The sequence below is a fragment of the Scophthalmus maximus genome, chromosome 7 (genome assembly GCF_022379125.1).
Source record: "Scophthalmus maximus strain ysfricsl-2021 chromosome 7, ASM2237912v1, whole genome shotgun sequence".
Classification (NCBI taxonomy): Eukaryota; Metazoa; Chordata; class Actinopteri; order Pleuronectiformes; family Scophthalmidae; genus Scophthalmus; species Scophthalmus maximus.
Genome location: NC_061521.1, coordinates 5,342,345 through 5,367,607, shown reverse-complemented (window position 1 = coordinate 5,367,607; position 25,263 = coordinate 5,342,345). Strand labels below are relative to the sequence as shown.

General features: G+C 40.3%; 1 protein-coding gene and 1 long non-coding RNA gene across 5 annotated transcripts in view; both read right to left on the bottom strand.

The window, feature by feature from the left end:
• LOC118315314 (anoctamin-1-like) overlaps positions 1-13,348 on the bottom strand; it is a 77,264-nt gene extending 63,916 nt beyond the window's left edge. For all 4 annotated transcript variants that reach the window (XM_047333236.1, XM_047333237.1, XM_035642522.1 and 1 more), the window contains exon 1: positions 12,977-13,348. In XM_047333236.1, the coding sequence (XP_047189192.1) occupies positions 12,977-13,081 (105 nt within the window). In that variant the 5' untranslated portion in view covers positions 13,082-13,348. The remainder of the gene's footprint in view (positions 1-12,976) is intronic.
• A 9,370-nt stretch (positions 13,349-22,718) lies between these two features.
• LOC118315529 lies at positions 22,719-25,009 on the bottom strand. The gene is made up of 3 exons (XR_004794876.1): positions 24,710-25,009; positions 23,778-24,078; positions 22,719-23,484 (listed from the first exon to the last, which is right to left on the bottom strand). It is a non-coding gene; the product is annotated as an uncharacterized LOC118315529 (long non-coding RNA).
• Between the last annotated feature and the right edge of the window lie 254 nt (positions 25,010-25,263).

Here is a 25,263-nt window from a genome sequence, read left to right as displayed (position 1 = left end):
TCTGGATTCAAATCAGCATAATATCTCTAAGTTTCTAAAGAGTTGATGTTAAAAATAAGAAAACCAGCTGCTCTGCTCTGCGAGGAGCTCCGTGCACGGTGCATTGGCGCAACCGAGGGGACTACATTTTGAATGTTGCTGCTCCATAGCCCCTGCAGCCTCTCGGAGTAGCAGCGCTACGGACTTCGCCATCATGCATGACGTGAGTCAGGTAACAGGTTCCACTTAGCGCTATGGAGCTTGTCGGCCTCTGGCAACAGATTCCCAAAAGGTAGCCTATGGTGTGTCGCGTCCTAACTGAAGACCTGCCTTGGTGAGAGGACTGACAGATTTCATTTTCAAATCCAAGTTCTAAGAGCGTAGTAAATTGTAAATTGTAAATTCAAATGACTGGGGGCGGACACACCTATTTCATTTACATATTGTCCACCGAAGCCAGGTTAAGTCTTTGAAAATGAAAAGTCAAATGGAGTTTGCAATTTTATTTTCAAATGGTTAGAAATGCTTTTAAATTTTAATTGTGACCTACATATTGCTTGCTTAAATTGAAAATCAGGCTGCATTGTTTATATAACATTTAGATTTGAATCAAATGGAGTTTTCATTTAAATTTTCATATTGCTAACAAATTGCATTATCAAAGACATTAAAAAGGCAAATTTTTGGAAAATTATAATAATATTCTGGCATAACATATTAATTTAATTAATTAAGTCCCCTATAGGCTTCCATACATTCCTAAAGTTATATGATGCAGCTTAGCTTTTTTTGAATGTATGCAAAAGCATTACACTTTACTTAGCACCAACAATGAAACATTATAATAAAGAATGAATCATTATAGATACATGAATATGTACTTCACTTTACTTAACGCATACAATGAGGACCTATGATACTGCATAGAGTATTATAGCGTACTATGAGTCCTTACTACAGTGGATATTTGAGGTGTGTATAGGTAGCCATAATGTATTATAAACCCATCAGTCAACCTCTCGTTTATAACTAGTCAAAAACATCCATAAGACACTTGAATTTATAATTCATTATAGGTAGCATCTATAGTGTTGTGACTGCATCAGAATCCATTACCTGTGTTAATGAGGACAGTTATGAAATATTATGAATGCATTATAATGCACTACAATAATGCACTATAGATATGGGCTTCATAGAAACTGTATCTGGTTAAGCTGAAAGGCATAGGGAGATCCTCTATCATTGAGCAACATCAAACTTGAAATGTCCCGAAATTGAACACAAAAATCTAAATGGGCTACATTCAGGTGGGCGGAGCTAATGGCTCCCAAATGGTTTTTTGCAGGTCGTCACATGATACATGTGCCTACCAAATATTGTTCGTCAACATCAAATTTAAAGGTGGGGGCCTTGACTGTGAAATTTTATAGGGGGCGCTGGCGAGCCATTTTGGCACAATTTGACTACATTGGCATTTCAGACATCAGGATTCGCCTTTCTTAACCCGTCTGCCAAGTTTTATGAGATTCTAAGCATCCCAAGTCCCTCAAACACACATTCATATTTGATGGCAAACCATATGTCGCCATGGCAACACCGTTTAATACATGGTCAAAAGTTTCATAATATGACATCAACAACGTTTCACGACTTAGCAGATCAAATGTGAGGTGGATCTGTTGAACCTGCAAGGCAGTGGACATTAAAGTACAAAACTTGTACTTCCTGTTGCCAGTAGGTGGCGCTATAATTGTGGTTAAAAATTGACATGTAGATGTGTTGAGGGCAGGACCATTATCATGCCTGGGACGTTTGGGTCAGATCGGACCACGTACTTCAGATTACAAGCAACTTCCTGTTTCATGGCGAAAGATCGAAAGTCGTCACACCGTCACGCCCTCTGACAAAAAATCTGGATTTTGATAATTTTTCATGTCGTAGGTGTTTAGATGACACAATAAATTTGAGTGTCAAAACGGCAAAAATTTGACTTTGAAACAAAATGGCCGATTTCGTGTTGTTTGGAGGTAATGGCGGCTAGAGGCTTTTTTGTAGGTCTTGACATGATACATCTACCACCCAAATTTTGTACATGTGGTATAAACGCAATGTCGGGGCATCAATTTAGGGGGCGCTATAGACACATTTTGCCACGCCCATACAAAAATTAATTTCCCAAATATTTGTTGATTTGTTGCAGTGAAAAATGAGAGACCTGCAGAGAATAATAATAATCCTTACAAATACAAGAGGGCCTTCACCAGCCTCCTGCTAGTTGGTGTTCGGCCCCTGATTAAAGCTGTAATCAGAGTTAATTGGGCTCTTGCCCAATGCTTATTGGATGCTGTCATAATGCATTATAGATATGGGCATAAAAAGACAGAAAGTGTTCCCAAGTTTTTATAATTGCACCTTGAGTGACTGTGTTTTTATCTAATATTACTTTAATCGCCATATTATCACAGGAGAATCCAGTTCAGTGTACAGAAAATAATGTTTCATCAAAGCTTTGTTTGAGTTCAAGTACACAAAAAGAGAGATAGTCCATTTCATTGGTGGCAGCTGCTATGCCCAAAATGGCACTTCTTAGTAAATTCTAGATGTGACATGAATGATGTTTGAATTATAAACTGTTAACTTAATAGAGTAATTATCCTTCCAATGTCTACTTATAACCTCTGGCTGCAGACAGATCAATCTACAGTACACTCATATCCGAAGGGAAACTCCACCCATTTCACACTTGAAGATCAGTTTATTTGTCATTAAGAGCAATGAAGAAAACATTAACATAGCAGCTTGAAATGATGATGATGATGAGTACTGGCTGTAGTACTGCGGTAACGTATTGTGTCATTTCCGGTTGCTGGTGTAACCTGTGTTCATCCACTGCCCATCTTTCTCTCTTTAAACACTGTTGTTTTATCTAACTACTGGGCTAAATATCCACTAACCCTTGTTAAGTCGAATCACTAACAGTTCTGTTACTCTTTTAGCAACTCGCTCGGTAACTCACAGCGGGCTACTCGGTCTTATCTCTCTTTATTGTAGCTCACCTACTTAGCTTAGGTAGTTAACCTTAGTAGCAAACTATGGCTTCTCCCTCTCCTGCTCTCTCTTGCTCTGTGCTTAATGTTTAGTTACTCCTATGCCTCCTTCAGCGATAATGGTACATGTAGAAAGTGTAGTTTATTTGCCCGATGGAGGAAAGGCTCAGTCTTTTGGAAACTCGGCTCTGCACCATGGAGAGAAAGACATTAGCTGTAATGTTAGCCAGTCTCCACTAGGCGGTGGAAGCCGCTCCAGTGTAGCTTCTTTAGCTCCCTTTGCAGCTCACCAGCAGCCGAGAGGACAGGCCGGCTGGGTGACTGTCTGGAAAAAGAAGCATAGTCCTAAACTGAAGCCCACGGTTCACCACCAACCACTTCACGTTTCTAATATATTCTCCCCGCTGAGCGACACTCTCGCTGAGGAATCAACTCTGATCAATGGCGACTCTATTCTGAGGAACGTAAGGTTAGCGAAACTAGCTACCAGGAATGTAAGGTTAGCGAAACCAGCTACCACAGTCAAATGTATCCCTGGGGCTAGAGCAGGGGATGTTGAATCCTATTTAAAACTGCTGGCCATGGATAACCGCAGTTATGGTAAAATCATTAAGTGCCAATCGGAGGTCACTAAAGTGAATATTGTTTTGTGTGTACCTATGCAAAAACTATGTTGGACTCTGTAGTTTTCTCTGGACCCCTGCCCAACCTCACTAGTAATGACATGTATAGCCGCACATCCTCATTAAACCGCTGGTTGTCGAGGTGGTGTCCAGTTAACAGTGTCATCTTCATAGATAACTGGCGCACCTTTTGGAGAAAACCTAGTCTGAGGTGGAGAGACGGCATTCAACCTACTTTGGATGGTGCAGCTCTCATTTCTAGAAACCTGACTGAGTTACCTAGACATTCAACTTATTATTATATCAGACTGACCTAATGCGATGACTGACACTGCTTCTCCTTGGCGAGGCATCTGATGTCAGGTGGCAGTGATGACGATGCTACTCGCAGCTGGTTTTCCAGGTTTGGGTCAGTCAGTCTTGAGCGGAGCTGAGTCTTTGTAAGACTCAGTTTTAGAAAAGAACTGCTCACAGCCGTAGGTTGTCCCAAACAGTGATGCAAATTTCAGTGCATGTCTCATCAGAACAGGAAAATCCTCCACACGTAGATACAGTTTGTAGAACTCAAGCAAAGGGACATTGTTGTATCTACCTTTGAGCTCATCAATGCTTTGCAGCTCAATAATTTCGAGCTGTAGGTTGTCCGGCACATCAACTCGGTCTTATCTCTCTTTATTGTAGCTCAGCTACTTAGCTTAGGTAGTTAACCTTAGCAGCGAACTATGGCTTATCCCTCTCCTGCTCTCTCTTGCTCTGTGCTTAATGTTTAGTTACTCCTATGACATTCATCCCCACAACACCCCATAGAAACTGTGTCTGCCCAACCACTTCAACAATCTAAAGCAAAAGTAAATAAGAAAGGTGTGACACATGTGACACACAGGTTTTTCAATTTCAGCTTTGGAGTTGGTAAAGCAGAAAAAAGTATTGCAGCTAGAGAGGGGGATCTATTTCGAATTCCCATCCTTGACCACTCTGCCCCCTAGATCGAATGTTACAAGACCAGTAATAGAGCCGAAAGCAAGGCAACCCCATTTTAGGTCTTTGCAGAAACGCTTTCTTCATCCTCTGAATTTTTTTATTCCAGATAAATTGAGATATGGCTGCATCTAGTTTGTTAAAAAAGGCTTTGCTTATTAGGATAGGGATGCACTGGAAGAGAAATAAATATTTTGGTAAGAAAGACATTCTCACAATATTAATTCGACCCGCAAGAGAGATTGGAAGATTTGAAAATTTTGAATAAATCATTTTTTTGTTATGTATTTTATCTTGTTGTTTCTTATTGTCTTAATTCTCTTAATTTTGAAAAATCTGTTCCTGATGATTTTATATTCACTGATGTTAAGTACTTTAAGCAGCATGTTATATTACGAAGGGTGATACATAAAATAAAAAATAACTTATTATTATATCAGACTGACCTAATGCCATGACTGACACTACTTCTCCTTGGCGAGGCATCTGATGTCAGGCGGCAGTGCATGTCTCCTCAGAACAGGAAAATCCTCCACATGTAGATACAGTTTGTAGAACTCAAGCAAAGGGACATTGTTGTATCTACCTTTGAGCTCATCAATGCTTTGCAGCTCAATAATTTCGAGCTGTAGGTTGTCTGGCACATCAGCTGGTTCCACATTGAATGGTGTTGCAAATATGTTCAGTTCCTTTTGTTTACCTTTCAAGTCCTGCAACCTCTCCCCAAAGGCCTGAAGGAGTTTTGCACATTCCTCAACATATTCAGATGTCACAGCTCTTTCTTGCAGAGTGGGAAAGTGCAGTGATTCCTGTAATAGAAAATATTCTATATATTGTGTTACATATACTTTATACTGTGTGATTCGTAGTTCTATATCGCGTGACCTGATTGCTTATGTCTCCTTTCACATTCCTCCTCTACCTACCCCTGCTTTCACTCCTCATCCCCTGCTCTTACCTTGACCTCACTCCCATTCCCTGTTCTCCCCTCTCTCCCATTCCCTGCTCCCATTGTCCCATATATCTTTCCCATTGTGACATATATCTTTTTGCAGCACTTCACTGCTTGTGGGCAGGCTGAAAACAGACCTCAGCACCAACACTCTTTCAGATCAATACTTGTTCAGACTGCCCTGTGTGCTCTGTGAAACCTGTTTGCCTTCTGCTCGAAACGTCTGTGGTCCTCATCAGGATGCACTTTCAGTGATGGCATTTGGTGGGGGCCGAATGGTAACCCTTTCCTCCCCAAACACTTTTTTGCTCACTTTGCAAAGTTGACACATGGGTTAGACCATGTGTCAAAAGGAGGAATGTGAAGGGAGACATAAGCAATCAGGTCATGTGATATAGAACTACGAATCACACAGTATAAAGTACATGTAACACAGTATATAGAATATTTTCTATTACATTCCCCTTTCCAGTTGCACTTGCCACAGCTTTCGCTTAGCTTAAAATGATTTAACATTTGAAAAAAGAGAGCTGAGAAGCTGGATGGACCTTGGACCGTGACATTCCGTGACAATGTCCACCGTGAAGGCCAAATTACACAGCCACTTGCTTTCTCTGAGTTCCACGACTGCTTTCCCCTTCATCTCCATATCTGTTTTTTTCTTCCCTCAAGTTGTAAAACCGTGCAAGCATATTTCCACAACTTAGCCACCAGATCTCCATACTCCGACTCCAACTCATCCAGTAGTTCCCTAAACTGGCTGCTATTTAGTCTTCTGCCTTTAATGAAGTTTATGGCAGAAACAAAAAATTTAATCACAGCATTGAGCTTCAATGAAAGTGCACACAACCTCTCTTGGTGTATGATACAGTGGCATAAAAATAACTCACTTGGATCCAGATTAAGACAACTCATTTCTTTTCTGACCAATGCGGTCAATCATTTTTGTGCGCCAACCAAGGCTGGGGCTCCGTCTGTCGCCAGGCACCTCAGTTTGTGAAACTGCAGGTCAAATTTGTTTATGGCCAAACAACTTGCTCAAATAAATCCTCACCTTATGTTGTGCAAAGAGAGCATTTCCTCTCTGATATCAAAATCAGAGGTGATCCCTCGTACAAAAATGGCTAGTCGAGCTGTTTGTTATGCCCATTGTCTCATCACAGGCCAGAGAGAAAAACTGTAAATCTCTTGCGGTGTCCTTCAATGATTTCTCAATGTCTTGTGCCATGTCAGTAATCCGATCTGAGACAGTTCTCCGAGACAAACGGACACTTTGGAACAGATTTTTGTTTTTTGGGCGCGAGCAGCTCCAAAGCAGCAACGATGCACTCCTCACAAATTCACCATCGGCATGAGGTTTTAACTTCTTTGCAATGAGCTCCCTCACAACGAACCTAGCATGCGTGGTGTTGTCCTGGTCAGCTTGTGGCCGGACAAAACCGCTTGTTGGCCAGCCAAACTCCGCCGAAGAGTGGCAACTTTATCCGGGCGTGCTTGTCCTTGCTCATCCAGTCTGGCAATTTTTTGTGGTGTAATGACGCTCCAGGTTAGCCTTTTTCATCACAGTCAGTGTGTCCCCAGACACCAAGTTAATTTTTATGGGGTATATTAATGTATAGCCTCGCCGAGCGGATCAAACGGTCTCGCGGGCCGTATAGGCCTGATGTTCCCCACCCCTGGTTTAAATGATCAACACCTCCCACTTAGAATAATACTCATATTCCTCGGTCCACAGGCCGAGGAGGAGGGATAGCAGCAATTTTCCAATCAGACTTATTAATTAACCCCGACCCAAAAATAGTTTTAACTAATTTGAAAGCCTAACTCTTACCCTCATACACCCAAGCTGGAAATGTCAAAACCAGTTCTGATAGTCGTTGTATATCGACCACCAGGCCCTTATTCTGAATTTTTATCAGAATTTTCAGATTTTTAATCCGAGTTTGTACTCAGCACTGATAAAGTCATTATAGTGGGTGATTTTAACATTCATGTGGATGTTGCAAATGACAATGTTAGTTCAGCTTTCATTTCAACATGTGAATAAATCCACTTAATGTTTTAATCACACCCTTGACCTTGTTTTGACATATGGGATAGAAATTGAAAATCTAATAATATTTCCTCGAAATATCACTTCTTAGTCACATTTGAATTCTCGATTATTAACTTCAATTACAGCACGTGTCTATCAGAAAATTCCTGAAGTAATTTCAAGAAAATATTCAAACGATATTCATTCCGCTCTCATGTGCCAGTACAATGCTTGATAGTATCCAAAACTTTACTCCCACACAAATTGACTATCTTGTTGATAGTAGAGCACTGTCGCCCCCTCTTAAAAAGAAGACATTCAAACAGAGGAGGACAGCTCCATGGTTTATGCACAGACACGTGCTTTAAAACTCACGTCACGTAGGTTACAAATGGAGGTAGCATTCCAATAATCAAGATGATTCTTACTTAGACTGGAAAAATAGTTTAATTACATATGAGAAAGCCCTCAGAAAAGGCCAGAACCACATATTTTTCTTCACTAATAGAGGAAAATAAAAACAACCCCAGGTTCCTCTTCAGCACTGTAGCCAGGCTGACAGAGAGTAAAAGCTCTACTGAACAGTCTATTCCTCCAACTCTTAGTAGCAATGATTTCATGAGCTTCTTTACTAATAAGATTATTACCATCAGAGAAAAAAAAATATCAGCTTCTTCCCACTAAAAGCACAGACTCACTGTAGCCTCATTTACAGTATCGCCTAATTTACATCTAGACTGCTTTTCCCCTATAGATCTGGCTGAGCTGACTTCACTGGTCCCTTCATCCAACCCAACAACCTGTCTTTTAGATCCTATTCCATCAAGGCTATTTAAGGATGTATTACCTTTAATCAACAGTTCCATATTAGATCAGATCAATTTATCTTTATTAACAGGCTACTTACCAAAGGCCTTTAAGGTGACAGTCTGCTTAAAAAGCCGACAACAGACCCAGATATCTTAGCTAAATATACACCCATATCAAACCTCCCCTTTATCTCTAAAATCCTGGGGAAATCTGTTGCTAACCAGTTATGTGACTATTTACACAGGGATAGTTTGCTTGAAGACTTTCAGTCAGGGTTTAGAAAACATCATTGTACAGAAACAGCAATACTGAAGGTTACCAATGACTTTCTCATGGCCTCAGATAATGGACATTTCTATTCTCGTCCTATTACGTACCTTTTTCGTCATCATACTTTGCCCAACTGCTCGGAAACATGTCACACCAGCGACTTCAAACTTCATGCGTGTCATCTGCACATCCCTGGGATCAACATAAAAAAAATCCTGACTTTTCACCAGAGGGCCTGGCCGTATTTTTGATAAACTTTTAACCTCCGCCGAACCCTTGCCGTCAACCAGGAAGTAAACAGGGAGTGGCTCTTCATTTCACATGCATTGGTCCGATCAGTCCAAAAATTCTTAAGCATGATACTAGTGCGGCCCTCAACACATCCTCATGTCAATATTGACCACATGCTACAGTGCCACCTGCTGGCAACAGGAAGTAGCATGCTCTACACCCGTGTCCCGTGCGTGCCAGGTTCACCACACTGACCTCAAATTCAGTCGTTTAGGGCCTCAGTGCCATATCACAAATGCTGTTCCCGTGGCAATGCTGTAATCGCCACCAAAATATGAATAGATGTTTCAGGGACTCAAAATACTTGGAGCTTCATGAAAATTCATACACACGTTGACAGTGCCCAATTGTGGTATCTGAAATGGTTTTTATGGGTGATTGTGTCAAAATGGCTCCATAGGGAGCCATAGCACCCCCTAAAACCCTTAAATCTCAAAGCCCCCACCTTTAACTTTCATCTACCCAAACCAAATTTGGTGAGCACCTGGAGCATAGGAGGATCTAAAAAAAAGCCTCTGGGAGCCATGACCTCAGACGTACACGAACACAGGAAATTGGCATTTAGTGTGTGAAATTTGACCTCTTGAGCAAAGATCGTCGCCATAGCGACCAATTCAGACTTTTTACCTAAAAATGGTGTGTTTGAAGGACTTGGGATGCTCGGAATGTCACGAAACTTGACCATTGAAAATCGGCCATTTTGGATCCAGCGAGTACAACTTTGGTGCTCTTTGGGGCATTTTTTCACATCTTACTATAACGAATTACTCCAGCAACACCTGCTACCAATAGGAAGTAGCATGCTGCCCTCACCCATAGATTTTAATTAAAACCTAGATACCGGATGTCGCCCAGACAAGATGGCGGCGCCAATCATTTCAACGAAAGTTGCTCATCCAGCGCATGCGCCAAAAAATTTTCTGACTTCTGCGTTACTTCCTGGACATGGGCCTACTGATTCTGCGCAGTAGCATCTCTCCCATCATGCCTCTGGGTGATGCGGACGAGCAAACCGCGTTCTGGATCTCGCTCTGCGCGTCCATGAATGCTACGTGATGCTACGCTACATCCGATGCTAGCGTCTTCAGGGATGTTTACTCCGACTTCTACGGGACTCGCCTCGGATGTGAAACCGCGGATGTGTGCAGACGGCAACAGCGACCGACAACAAAGTTCAAGTGAGAAGTAAGTTTATCTTAAATCGCTAAAATTGTTGATTTCATGGTTAATACGTGTTACCAGTGAAAACAAGTCACTGGATTCTCCACAACAAACCACAACCAGACAAGAAGAGTTCATTCTGTCTCTGTCATTTTTATTGACACACTGATGCTGAGTGAGTGAGTGAGTGAGTGTGTGTGTGTGTGTGTGTGTGAGAGAGAGAGAGATAACTACAACGTGCTGGATAAAGTTATTATTGGGTCTTTATAAATACGTTCTTTACCTGTTTATATTGAGCAGTATATTTGTATGACATGTCTTCAGTGTTAATGCTGATATGTGTCATGGTTCCCCACAGCTGTCTGCTGCTGTCAGTGCTGAGCTGAGTTAATCATGCAAGCCTTCTCTTAAGTGCAACACCGGCTCCTCCAACAGTCAAATGACCTGTCAGGACTTTATTTATTTATGTTGCATCATATCAGATGCAATGTGTTGATTTAAACCAATGATACACTCATATTTTGTCTTTGATTGTTTGAGAAGTCTTTTAGGAGCGTCACCACTTTGATCCACCTCAGCTTTTTGATTTCACTTATATTTATAAATATCTTTATTTTCAATAATGTCACTGTCAATGACCAAACCGTATTTAAAAGTATAACATTTAAAAAAAGGTGAAGAGCCACAAGTATTTTGTCCATTAGACAAGCTGATGAGCATGTCACATGTATGTTTATTGTATGTGGACTGAAGTACAGCAAATATGATCTGTTCATGATGGATTAAAAATGAATTAAATCTTTAATGACGTGAGTTTCATTTGGGTTTTGTAAGTTAAACTCAACATGTTAATGGTGATGAATAATTTATATTTTGGATGTTTATAGTTCATTTGATCTCACAACATCATCAGACTTCCATATGTAGATTTATTGAAGGCTGCATGTGACTATTATGAAACAGTTGAGAGTCCTGTGCATGGCATGTTCACCCAAATGATGCGCCCCTTCGATCGCGACACACTCCGCCGCCCCGCGAGTACTCGGGCCTGTCCACAGCTGCTTGCAGCTTTAATTATTATTATTATGCTTATTCTTCCGTAGCGACTATCTCGTCTCATGGCGTTTGAGGTTCGTACACTGTTTAAAAAAATCACTTGATGGTCAAAAAAATCACTTGATGGTCAAAACTCGTCTAAGCTCTATCATATTGCAGTGCTTTATATAAATTTTAACATGAAAATTTGACTAAAAACTGTCCTGTAGGGGACCAACGATGCGGGTCGCTGCGGGAGTCCAAGAGTCTTGGTGCTTGGTGCTTTCTTTGTTAGGCCTTTGACATTCCAGAAGACCATGCTTTCACTCTGAGATGACATGCAGACCAAAATTCATTTACCCATGGTGCTCACGCACAACAGGGCCAATTATGCACCTGACAACACCTCATTTTAACAACAGCACACTGGACAAAAAATAACAACAGTGTCGGTCCGAAGTGAGCATCGCGCTTTGTGCAAGGTGTAAGATCGAGTCCTAAATGTCTGAACATAAATAGTAAAAACTCAGTAGAGCACATACCTTTGGTAAGGCCCAACAGTCCCCTTAACAATCCCCTTACTATTTGGACTGGTGGATAATCAAGCAGTAAGATGACTGGCTTGGATAAGCAGTGCCCAGCACATGACAGGGGGGTGCCAGTGTGCTACTCATTTGTTTTCCAACTGAACCCAACCCACATGTATACCACAAGTTTGGATATGCGAATACAAAGTAGTGTTTTTTAGAACTAGCAACCAGAGACCAGCATTAAGGAACAGTACTGAAGTTACTTAGACTTCACAAGAGAGCACACAAGCACTGGGGAACATTCCTCTGCATATACCCAGCGTCACAGTTAGATATTTAGCAACTCAAATGATATCTGTGTATTCAAGTGGGCCAAAAATAGTTAGTTATTTTATGTTGTGCATCATCATCAAATGTCAGGCGAGTCATGTGATATGATTCACAACTTGGTCCTGACCACTTGTTCTGGCTTACAAAGCTTTTAGGTGGAAAAGGAGACCAGAATCCACACACAAGTTAGAATCTCATTTGTGAATACAGGTGTTTAATGGTGGAGGCCCCAATGTCTCTTTCGTTCTTTTTATGTTTAATCCAGCCCCTATTTTATGGGCTCTTTGCTGCCCAGACCACCAGTGAAGGGACATCTGGGCCATGGAGGTCTGGGCAAAAAAGCCCAGTTAAGTGCAATAAGCAGAATTAACTTTGTTTTGATCTTCCATGTGGACTGAAGTAGCAGTGATTGTGCAATACGATGTCAAATCAACAATAATTTGTTTGGCAGCTGGAATAAATGGACAATGAACACAAACAATAATGGAACAGCTTTAGTCATGTTTAATGGAACAACAGACTGGAAAATGTGTTGCTGTATTGAGGATTATTCATCTTTTTTTGTACCATTTATTTGCACTTCATTCTGACTCTGTGCCAAGTTTTATTATCCTGTACTCCATGTTTTTATATTTGTAATATTTGCTAATGTTGAGATCTCCACAATAATTCCTGTTTTGTGGGTTTGTGACCAAACATCAGACTGACACACCAGTGAGATTATTAAGGTTTACAAGCTGAATTGTGGCCCTTAACCTAAAACAATCTACATATTTTGACCCTTTTGACAATATGACTTTCCCAAATCCCAATGTACTTCCTGTCACAAGTACCTTTGGACAGTCCAAACTGTGTACAACTGATTTCCTTCAGTGACTCTGTATATCTCCCTTTCAGTCTCTGCATACTGTGTTGCTCATGGAAACGCTCACCTTAAACTTGCCATGGAAGATAACATCTCGTAGAAAATGTGGAGCCTGTTGCTCAGATCCAGGGGTCGGAGACAGGTTGACTTCCACTTCTGCGTCCTCTGTCATTGTCCAATCCCCTCAAATTGTGTACGGAGATAAACTGATGTGGTGAAGAGTCGTTTGCAAGCCGAATAGTCCACTTTGTGCTCTTCCTTTCTCTGTACGTCTGCAGCTCCTGTTTGAAATGACTTGTTATATGACAGTGTTTGGTGTTCAGAGACCCCTCCCTCTCATATGATTTTCTTCTTACTTGCCACGCTTCTGTAGCTTTGCTTGCCTTCCTTTAAAGCTCTGTGAGGAGCTGGGAATCTGTCTCAGTGTGGAGTGGCTGAAGTGAGCCTGCTGCCTTGTTACTTGAGAAGCCTTCTGTGAGCCAAGATCTAAACTTAGATAATGATAAAACTCTAATGAACCTCCCTCACTCCCAATGTCTGCTCAACTGCAATCACAACAAGATAACCCCCATTCCACAGCCGACATCTTTCTCTCCCTCCCTCTCTTTTAGAATCACTGCAGATGGCTATTAATCAGTGCAAGGTCAAATGTGGTGCACTTCGCTCAAGAACTGAAAACATGCCCAAACAACAGTCCTAAGTCAACAAAAACGTGTGTGTGTGTGTGTGTCTAACATCATCTGCAGACTGAATGAATTGATGTATTAATGGTAAGCTTTAGTCAGTGAAATTTACGACGATGGCAACTGCAACCGCTGCTGCAGTGGACACCCTGTGAAACACGTGGAACTTCTTCTGGACCACCACAAGTTACTGTGCTTCAGTGTTCGCCTCATTCTCCACCCATCCACTGTGGAGTAACATTGCCTGAATGTTGTGTAATTTCTTTTCTTATGAAACTATTGACCAGTACCAAATAAAAATATCATGGCATGCTGTGTTCAGTTATTATATGTTCTGATTTGAAGGAGCAGGACCCAAATGCAAGATGCGAAATAAAATTATAATTTTAATAAATTGAAAACAAAAACACACTTGCAGTCTCAAACGGTTTACTCGCTTTTGGAGCCAGCCTCAAGCAGGCATCTAGTGAACTGCAGTTTATAGCACTTCCGCATTTGCTTCATTTCTCAGCCTCAGAGTTGGCCCCTTGGTTTCAACGTGTCTGTTCTGTGTTCCTTGATGTCTCCTGTGCCTTCTCATAGAGTCCCATGTTAAAATGCCCAACTTTACAGGAGAATTAAAAATGTTTACAGCCTGGTTCAGAAAACGGTTTCATCCCAATGGCTGAACTGTATGCCAGGAACACTAACCATCACATGTAACTTCTGTTTAGTTAACATTTATTTGATTTAATTTATAAGAATCAAAATATAGTGGTGCAAACTAACACTAATACAAATAAAATAAAAACGTAATTTTTAAAACGTAACAAATATTTATTTCAAACGTTGTACCAGTGTTATTCACCACATGTAACGTTGGCTGGGACGACTGGTACCGGAGCGCACGTTACCGCAGTCAGCCGCGGCTAGCCGGCTCGCACTTAGCCTAGCTTAGCTCCTTAGCCTCAGCTAACTGGGAAGCTTCGACGTAGGTGATGACGTTTCAGCGACCAGTCTGCATTCGGCCCACCTCTATGTTCATATTTTGATTAGCCGGGTAAGAGAGGAGTCGATCCCCGCCAACATGGCGACGGCTGAGCTGCTGCGGAACCGCCCACTTTGGGCTTCAAAACCGGCCTGCAGAAACCAATGGGTGACGTCACGGAAGCTACGTCCATATTTATATACACTCTATGGTTGAAACCAGGGCAGGAATCTAGGTTGTCTAGGTAATCACAGATGAACTAACAAAGACAAAGGGAAGCACAGAGACTAATGCTGCGTTTCATTAGTGGTTCAACATGCCCTCCTTCACTTCACCTCAGCCCTTGGTATTTCGTGACCGCATATGTCACACAGGCCACTTAGAGAGCAGAGGGAAATAATGAGAAATACCTTTAGACTCATTTCAATGAGACAAAGGCGTTTTCTACGGATGACTGAAATACGTCGGCCCCTCCGTCGGGGGGGACTGGGACACAGATTTGTCCCTGTCATGATTCTGCCACTTATCAATTATTCATCACCATTAACAAGTTGAGTTTAACTTACAAAACACAAATGAATCTCACGTCATAAAAAATTTAATTTATTTTTAATCCATCATGAACAGATCATATTTGCTGTATTTCAGTCCAATCCTATGACAATGTTGGCCTGAGTCGAAAAGAAAAGGAGCATGTGACAGAAGGGTGATTCAAAACTGGTGCGCTTTTCACTCCGCTGCTGAACAGACATTTTTCCAAGGACAAGACCGGGGTCAGAAACATGAGAGCTGAGAAAATGTACCTCCAGTTCTTAGGTTGATGTTTGCTGCATTATTTTTGCGCTGCATAATTTTTGCACCTTCAAATCACGTCATTACAGGAGACAGCATTATCAGTCTGTCAGTCACAACTGTGTTGAGCAGGGTCACAATGACAATATGAAACAGCCTCTTGAAAGTGGCACAAGGGTTGGCTCAGTTTGAGTTTGGGTGCTCACTGTGTCCCTCCGTGTTCAACAACCAGACAAAATACTGTATGTAGAGTTATGAGCTGTGAGCAATATTCATATTTCAGACTTTACCATGCCTCCAATTAATAAAATACATTTACATAATGAAACTACATTCCCATAATGTTTGTGTATTATTTTTAAAGATGGTTAATTTGCCATACCAACTGCAATATTTTATAAGGTTATCATTAAAACTCACACTGGCAATTCTGATAACTTAAATGTCCTTTGGTGAGACACAAGAGGGCACGTGCATCATTCAATGGACCATGGACAGTCTGAAGACAAAAGTGACACTGATGTGCTTGTTTTTCTGTATTTTCAACAAAAGAAAGGAAGTAAATACATTATTTCAAATGTATGCATGTAAATCATTCATGCTTGCTTCTGGAAGTCAATATGGGTGTCCAAGAATGGAGCAATAACATGCCTCTGCTTCTCGTTTGTGTGCTGACATAAACAAATGAAAAATGTTTGCATTGAACAAAATCCTAGGGTTGCTAACTGAAATTTTCTTTCTAGAGACTGCCTGCCTTTGTGCCATGATGTTTGTAAGAATAAATGAGTTGTCATGGTCTCCCATCTCAGTTATATAATCAGTTGTGTTTTCTCTCTTGTTCATTAATATTAACATAAATGAGTAAAATGTCAAGCCTCAAGAGAGCAGCAATAGGCTATATGGTCAGAACTTGTCCTTATGTAAAAAAAACAAACTCATTCAATTTAACTCAGAAGTTGGATGTCTGACCTGGGAATTGCTTCACATCCTGGTTTACTGTGATAAAACACACATCCAATTCATTGAGTTTATTCCATGGGTTGTTGGCAGTGGGGTTTGTTCTAGCCAAGATTTTAGCCCCTGTTAGCAATTCAATGTTATATGCAATACAAGACAAAACAAAACAATTGCAAATTATGTTTAAAAGATAAAACAGAACTACAGCAAAAAGAGCCAGTGAATTCCAAGTGTGCACACTTTTTAGTTGTATGGCATTTGTATGAATGTGATTATGTTTTGACTTTGGGATATTTTTATCCTTTGTGTGCACATTTTTTAGATCATATATCCACGACCAAATGATAATCGATAGCCTGAAGTTAATCTAAAATGATGATGAATCCATGAACTTCTGTTTTCCGTAACCAGAAAAAGTACAGTATATCAATTCAACACTTCAATCAATTCAGTTTCAATAGAGAATATCTTCTTTAAGAAAGGGGCCTCAGGATACATTTCTGGGGTGAGGGGACATTCATTTTCTCCTGTGGGAGAAGTCACATAGCTTTGGTACATTAAGCTCTGGAATATAGACTAAATACAGTTTGATTAAATGACTTCATTATTGTTAGTATTAACTTTTAGTGAGGAGCTCAGGAAACTTGTGACGTTCTTCCTCAAGGCTAATAAAAACTGGCCAAACATAAAGCTTGAAGTTAATTCTGTGTAGATTTTTCTCTGTGAAGCTGTTCCAGGAAACTGTTCTTTCTTCCTCATTTGTTTACTTTGAGAGAACTAAGATCCAGAAAATTTCTGTACAACCTCTCATTCCTGACACTTCAAGCCCACAAGCTTATATAACACGGCAGCAACATCCGCAGTCAAGTGTATTTTTAGATTTAAGAGTTAAAAAATATACAGCGGATCAAGCAAAGGAAAGCAGGGACCTTGTAGCACAGGCTCCCAGGGGGCATGACATGTGTCTGACTCGATGGTGGGAGCAAGATGTAGGGGTCGAAGGTCAGTTCTCACAGGAAACAGAAGGAAGTGGTGTTTGTGTTCACATGCTGAGACTCAGCTCTTCAATACAATGGCCAAAACATTATCAGTAAAGTTTTACTCTTCATCATAAATGCCTCTATATACAAAGAATGTCTCTTCATAGTGTGGCATGGGGAGACTCTAGGGGAGGAATCGCCACCATAATCGAACTATCTGACTACGCCACATGGGGACTTCGACCCCAGGAAATGATTTATTTCTACCTTGACTAGCACCCCAGTTATACAATGGCTACAGAGGTTCACTGACTGAAGCGAGACAAATGTGGTTCCAAAAGAAATACAAATTTATTGATGATTAAATCATTGATGACTGGAAGTGCCTGTAAAGAGGATGGTTAGAAAATGTATATAATTAATCAAATTACAATGGAAAATGTGGAAAAAGTGCTGCACAGTGGTGTAGTGGTTAGCACTTTTGCCTCACAGCAAGAAGGTTCTGGGTTTGAATCCCGGTTCCAACCAACCAGGGTCATGCAGAGGACATGCAGAATGGGATTAGGTTAATTGGAGACTCTAAATTGACCGTAGGTGTGAATGTGAGAGTGAATGGTTGTCCGTCTCTGTATGTGGCCCTGCGATAGGCTGGCGACCTGTCCAGGGTGAACCCCGCCTCTCGCCCAATGTCAGCTGGGATTGGCTCCAGCCCCCCCGTGACCCATACATGGATAAAGCAGTAGATGATGGATGGATGGATGGATGGAATGTGGAAAAAAGTTTATTACAATATTACTTAGCCATCAAAGGTATAAAAAAAATTAACAAATACACTCCAAGTTGTTACTTAAATTATCAAAGGAAAGGAAAAAGGGGGGAAGTGGGCAGAGGCCAGCTCTGGAGAGGCAGTCTAACAAAGGGTGTGTTCCAGGGGTGCACCAACTTACCAACAAGCAAACACAACTACAATCGTTTAATTGTCAAATTTGCTTAGGAAGTTTCTAACTCCTGAAATGACCCGGAAGAATTTCATCAGCAGCCATGAGAAGAGCTGTTTAGATCCTCTAAATGTTTAGGAGAGTTGGTTCAATGCTTCCTTTCCAATCTCCTTCATCATAGGGTACACTGGACTTTACTATGGAAAAGGAAAGGAGAAATAGACGCCTCACAATTCATTGCGGCAGCAATATTTAACATGATGCGCCATGCACGAACGTTAAAGATTAGATCTGAAGTAGAAGTAGAACAAGTGTATGAATATGACGATGAGAAGAGAAACAATCATTATGTAAGTTACTGTTGCCTATGAAGCCTTTCCATCGTATGCCATACGGTGTCATGTGGATAAATATGAGTGGACAGGAGTGAGAGCAAACTTTCTCAATGTGACAACATTTTTCTTTTACTGTTGTAGCCTAGATTATTGTTTTTATTTCAATTCCAACCTTGGTAATGAATGAATATTTTCACTGTGTTGTGCATGTTTAGCATGAATCAACCCGATAAGAACGCACAGGGCCAAGTCGCCTAAAAGATCCTTTTAGTAGTCCATCTTCAGAAATGTTTAGTTTCACCATGGCAGACACACGTCAATAACATCCACTGAACATAATGACGTAGTTTAGTGTAAGTCGGATTGTCACTGTAAATAGTCCTTCAGTGGTGCTGTTCACATGACTTCAATTTAAAAAGTATATTTCTTTAAATAAATTAATTACCTTTGCTTTTTGTGTTTATTTAAGTTTCACATGAGCAAAATGTGTGAATATTTTGGTAACTTATTATTTTAGATCATAAAATAGATTTTATCAAAGATTACAATAAATTGATTTTACAAAGCTTTGTTTATGGGTTTACTGGGTTTATTCACTACTGAATCTTATGTACGTTATAGTGAATGAAACCTGAAAATATTCACATTTAAGAAGCTGAAATCAGAGAATTTTGACTTTTTTCAGAAAAATCGAAATCGTTGGCAGTTAATTTATTTGTCCCAGCTGGACTAAATTGATTAATTGTTGCAGCCTTGTTGGCTCAAGTTACAGCCAAACAATTTCTGTACAACAGATAAGTGAGCAGTATTGAAGGTGCTCTGCAGTTCCACGGGAATCAACGTCTATGTCCCAGCTGGACAGGCACACTCCAAACCTCTGGAGCTATTCAGTGTGAAGGGAGGAGCAGTTGGTCAACGCATCAAGAAATTGTTGATGTAAAGTCGTCAAAATGTTACTTGTGCATATTAATATAATGAGTAGTGCTGTTCCGTTTTCTTGCCCTCATTTATCCCTTCACAAAGATCTACTGCTTCCTTAATTACTACATTTTACTGCAAGGTAAAATGTAGTAATTAATTACCCTCTCTACTTCATGAACCACAGACACCTAATGTACAAGGTCTCAAATAAGGGCTGTTCTCGAGTTTTCAAGGTGGTCTCAATGGATAATGTCCATGTGGAATAATTATCAGATATTTTTCTTTCATCAACAAATGAGACAGTTTGTAATAATTGTGTGCTGTTCATGTCATGCAGGGAACAGCAGAGAGCAGTGTGCTGGAGGACCTGAAAATGCACAAAATGAGGATCTATGCTTGCCGTGAGCCAGATGTAGTGGGCATCATCATTGAGGCAATTCAAGTGCTTACTGATCTGACCAGAGCATGCTGTCTACTCCTCTGGATAACATATGCCATGAATCTCCAGTATCCATCCAAACCATCCAAAACAAAGACTTTTAATGGGACTCTATGCTCTGCCAAGTTAAATGTATACGCTAAGACACTGTTCTGTAAAGGTGTTCTAAGCTGCACTTTTAACCTCTATGTTTGTTTATTGTTTTTGTAATGAAAATGTTTTAATTGAGAAAAATATACCCATTTACAACCTTACTTACATGTATCAGATTTAGGCATATTGTGAAAATAAAATACCTGTAGTTGTTAGGTATCAGTTCTGTTTTCGGACCAAGTTCAGCAGACACAGATTTCGTAGAGAAGGAAATTAGTTTATTCAAGAATGACTCAAAACTGAATGGAGGATCTGTTAGGTTCTCACCGGTGCAGATTTGCAGAAACATTGGAGCACAGGAATGTCTGGCTGTGATCCAAATTCAGTAAAACTGGTTCAATAATCCTGAAACGTCTGCCTGGAGAGCCAATATTTTATACCGCGAGCGGAGATGAGTGATTTAGCATAGCCGTGCCTGTTTAATCTGGTGCCGGCGAAGATCCACTCTGAAAACCATACACATCTACAAGCATACAACACTTGCCCATTCATACACACCCAAATCATGCGCAACCCACACTCACACTCACAGGTAAAAGACCGCACCAGTGTCACAGACGAGCCGTGACTGTAGTTGTTGCTGATCTTTTGTGTCTCTGGGGCACAGCTGTTATTACTGTGTTGAAAATGTGGAAATTTTAACTCATGATTCACAAAGTAAAATATGCTATACTGTGAATATGAAGATGCTTACCTTTTTGACAATGGTTAAACTAAATTTTTGGGTTGTTTCTCGTAGACTAAACTAAATTTTTTTGTAAACCGTAAAAGACATATTACTGAGTTTTCCCAGCGTAAAATAACAAGAAGTTCACTAAACTTTAAACTTTAAACTAAGCTTTTCTGAAGTCCTATCAATCCTCCTTTACAATATTCCTTGACCTCATGACGTTTTCCATTGAGGTCTATAAAGTAGATTGGAAATACGATAGGGAGGACAATCCCAATCCACCCCATGCAGCCCTTTTCTGTTCGGGCCCCTCAGTTATGGAATGACCTGCCAGATGAGATCAGGAAAGCAAACACACTGCATCTTTGAAGTGGAGTTCCCCAGGGGGAAGGGTTGAAAATCTACCCCTACGAAATGGGACACCCTTTGGAACCAAGGGGCCAACTCCAAGACTGAGAAATGAAACCTATGCAGAAGTACTATAAACTGCAGTTCACTAAATGCACGCTGGAGGCTGGCTCCAAAACAGAGCAAATCCCCATGGCGCCCCATGTTAAAATACCCAAATTTACAGCAGAATTAAACATGTTTACTGCCTGGTACAAAACACGGTTTTGTTCCCAATGGCTAATGGGGGGGACATTTTTTTATAACTCACCCGTTTAAATATATTAAGGTTTGAAATTCTGCATAATTAGGGGTGTGACAGATGATGCCACTGTTTACTATCCGCTGGCAGTGCTAGGTGTCACCTGAGCTAATCCCCAGCCAGGGAACATGACTTCTCGACCGTGGTTTGGTAAGTTGTCCGAACAGAGAAGTCCAAAAAGCTTGCTCTCCTGTTTTTTCGGTAAGTAAAATTATAGTATTGTTCTGAGTTTGCAGTAATTAGCAGGTGTCGGTGCTAAAGCGCTTATTAGCCAGCTACCCTGGGTTTAGCCTCGAGCTAGACTCCCAGCAAGACTCCCAGCTCTGCTGAAGAGGCTAGTGGGATCAACACAACACGACACCTACATGAGCCGGTAAAAAGGCATCTGCGTGTGGTTGGAAAATATGGTCCACCACGTTAAATTTGCCATACCAGCAACGCAATGTTAACGTGACATTAATGCTAACTGTCAAGGTATATTAAGGTGTTTGTAATGCAAGTGTTAATGTCACATATCAGCATTGTTTCAGAAGATACCGTTAATGTAGATTTGTGTTCTTAGTTGCGAACAAGTTTTTTATTGTGCCTGTACGGTAACTTAAAATGCAACAGAAGAACACAAGAAGTTTGATTCATATTTTTTACTACAACCGACACAATAGATAATTACTTCTACAGTTGGGCAAAGTGTCATAACGTTTATTTGATTGTTGGTGTCACTCTAGTGAAAACTAAGCATGACTGTCACATGAAAAAAATATGTGTATGTAATAGACCTGTAACTACATAGGAGCTGACGTCCACCAACTGCATTTCTTTGGCTTAAATATTCTTATGTGATGTTGAACTTTGAAGTAATTTAATATTAATTGTTTTCACATAAATTGAAGTCTGTTAAGGAGATGAATGTATTTTTTGTGTAGTTTTCATTCCAGATGATCCAGGCAGACCGGACCAGTGGTAGCTAAACATGAGGCAGGACTGAACTCGGACTCATCACTTCAGCACTGCCCAGAGATACATTTTATTGCTCAATGGTTGCTATTCTACAGCTCAGGAGACAAAACTGTGACTCTCTTTTCAGTCTTGTTTGAGATTCAATGTTGTCTTTTCATATGTTGCTCCTAAAATTCACTGGGAGAAATAGGTGAGATAGAGCAATAGTAGCAGGAGTCATAATTGAGACTTGAGAGAGATACCTTACTCTATCTCATTAATGGCTCATTTTTTTCTCCTTAGGAAAGAAAATGAGCAGTACCAGAGCTACTATGGAGCAATATGTGAAAAAATTTTGGACACTTTCATCAAATGCTGAAACAAATGGACCCTTTATTTAATGGACAAGTTGAACAACAATCGTTGAAAATGGTCCAGTATTAAAACAATGAAAAGATTATTAAAAAAAGAAAGAAGAAATTGGTCCAGTATTGAGCAAGAACACTGTAAGGCAGCCGCGAACCGGGCTACAATGTAATCATATAGGGCAAATGTATCTGTCCACTGAAAGGCTCAGATTGTTATTCTAAGTATCTGAAATTATGGAAAGGAACCCTACAGAGATAGACCTTTTTGTTAAAGAGTAAGATCCTTTTTGTTTAAACAGAAACAGCTCAGAAATAGCTTTTGCCAAACCCACCAGAATCTGCATATTTCCACATATAAATCGGTAAATGATTTGTGATTGTTGGAAGAGTGGAAAGTTAATTATACAATGATTAAATAACTGTTTATATGAATAGAGTCTGGTCGGTTTGGGGGAAGTAATTTCGGGGATGATTCATGTTAAACAAAAATCGTGTTACTTTTTAACAAAAGGGCTGACCTCTGTAAGGATCCTTTCCATAATGTTGTCTGAGCATGTCAGTGGTAAGACAAGAACTTTTTGAGGATGTTGAAGGTTGCGCAATTGGCCAATGCTGAAATATTTTTGGAACTATCTCAACAAAACATCCATCTGGTTAGCCACATTCAAGAATTCATGAATTCAATTCTTTGTGGCCCTTATGCGGCAATGGTTTATGAAGGCTTTTTTGACCTTGGCTTTCTCCACCAGTGTCCATCCATCCAGTGTGCCACAGCGCATGATGTAGGCTAAAAGAATAAAAGAAAGCCAAAATTATAGATGAATTTCCCTTGCATACAGTAACCGTGGTGTCAAATAATTACTAAATTGTTACCAGGGTAATAGTCAATGTCCAGTTTTTGCTGTACAACGTGTTGCTGGCTATTCAACTATTAAAGTCATTGCCAACTATTCATATAGTGTATGGGCAAATAAATAATGGTAAAATGTTGTAAAACAAAACTTTGAAAAAGTCCAACACACACACAAACACACAATTCTACAAAACAAGACAAATCTACAAAATGAACAATGTACTTACTTTCAATCCCATCAACTTTGGACTTGTCCAGGACTGCTTTCCCTTCTGGCACCTTTCCGTGTTTCCCAAATGCCACTGCATTTTGGCACTCCTCTACACTGACAAATCCGTCAAAAAGAAGATGGAGTAAGCGAAGGCAGTCCTTCCTTGCCTCTTCATGGATTGGTATCGGACAGGAAGAGGCCACTATCTGGATACAGCTCTTGCTTCCCAGATCTGCTTTTTGTCGCCATAACACCAGCCTGAGGTTGTATCTGTTCAACTTTATCCAGAAACCCTAATGCCTCAAGTTGTTCACCACCTGTAACACAGAAGATGAATTATCACTTTCCAGGGATACAGCAATGTTTAAAAAATCAAGAAAGTAGCACTTGAGGTTCCTTAGGTGTTCTCTTGATTCAGTTTGCACAGATGGTTCTCCATATTCTGGTAGTGGATCAAACTCAATGATATAAGTATCTGCACATGAGCCTGAGCTTGTTGAAGAACTCTCATACTCAGATATACTAGCCGGACTCGACTCAGTATGTACAGGGGATGATCTATTAGGTATAGTTGGACTGTACAACATTCTAAGTAAGCTTTCTTCGGCTGTTATGTTGTTTGGGGTTGTTGATTTCTATTGGTTATCCAAATCCACCAAAACAGGCAGCTGTTGCAATTGGTCTGGAGGCATGAGCTGTAGTGTGAGGCTGGTGATGCTGTGGATACTGAGGATGGCTTTGGAAAAGTGTGATTGGCGGCGGAGTGGGTGGATACTCAGGTAGGGTGCACTCAGTCCACTACGGCCCTAACCCTAGAAATTAAATGTAATTTAAGAATTTTGTTATCATAATATCAACTAAAATAATTGGTAAAATTAAGAAATATTTATTTAAAGAAATAACATGAAATTAAAAAGATGTGCAGTTAGATGACAATGATTCATTTACCATCCTGGTCATCTTTGGGTGAGCCGAGGTCTGTTTCATACAATGTCATCTTCTTTGGTGGGAGGTGTGCTCTTTTGGGCATCTCTTTTTTAGAATTTTCCGCTGGGCAATCCATTCTGTGACATAAAAGAATAGCACATGTAAATTAAAAAAGCAGTTCTAGGTAAATTTTTTCATTTCATTAGGTCTCAGAATTTTTGCACTGAAACCATTTGTGACACAGTGCTAAATTTAAACAATTAAAACACTCCAGCATTGATTAACATGCTCAAATTTCGAAATACCAAATGAAGAAACCAAGACCTTGAGGAACAACAAAGAAAGTGTGATTTTGTATTAAAAAGTATATTTGGAGATTCCACAGCTTTTAACTCCATGCAAAAAAAATATACTAAAATAAATTTTATCGCCGTTGTCGCTTATTTGCGTAATTCTTTATTATTATTATCTGGCCATTCTTCCTTCCACTTTCTCTGACAAACCTCATCTGAACAAACACACGCAGAAAAAGACACGCACCACAGACACGCAGGTACACATGAACTGTTGAAGGA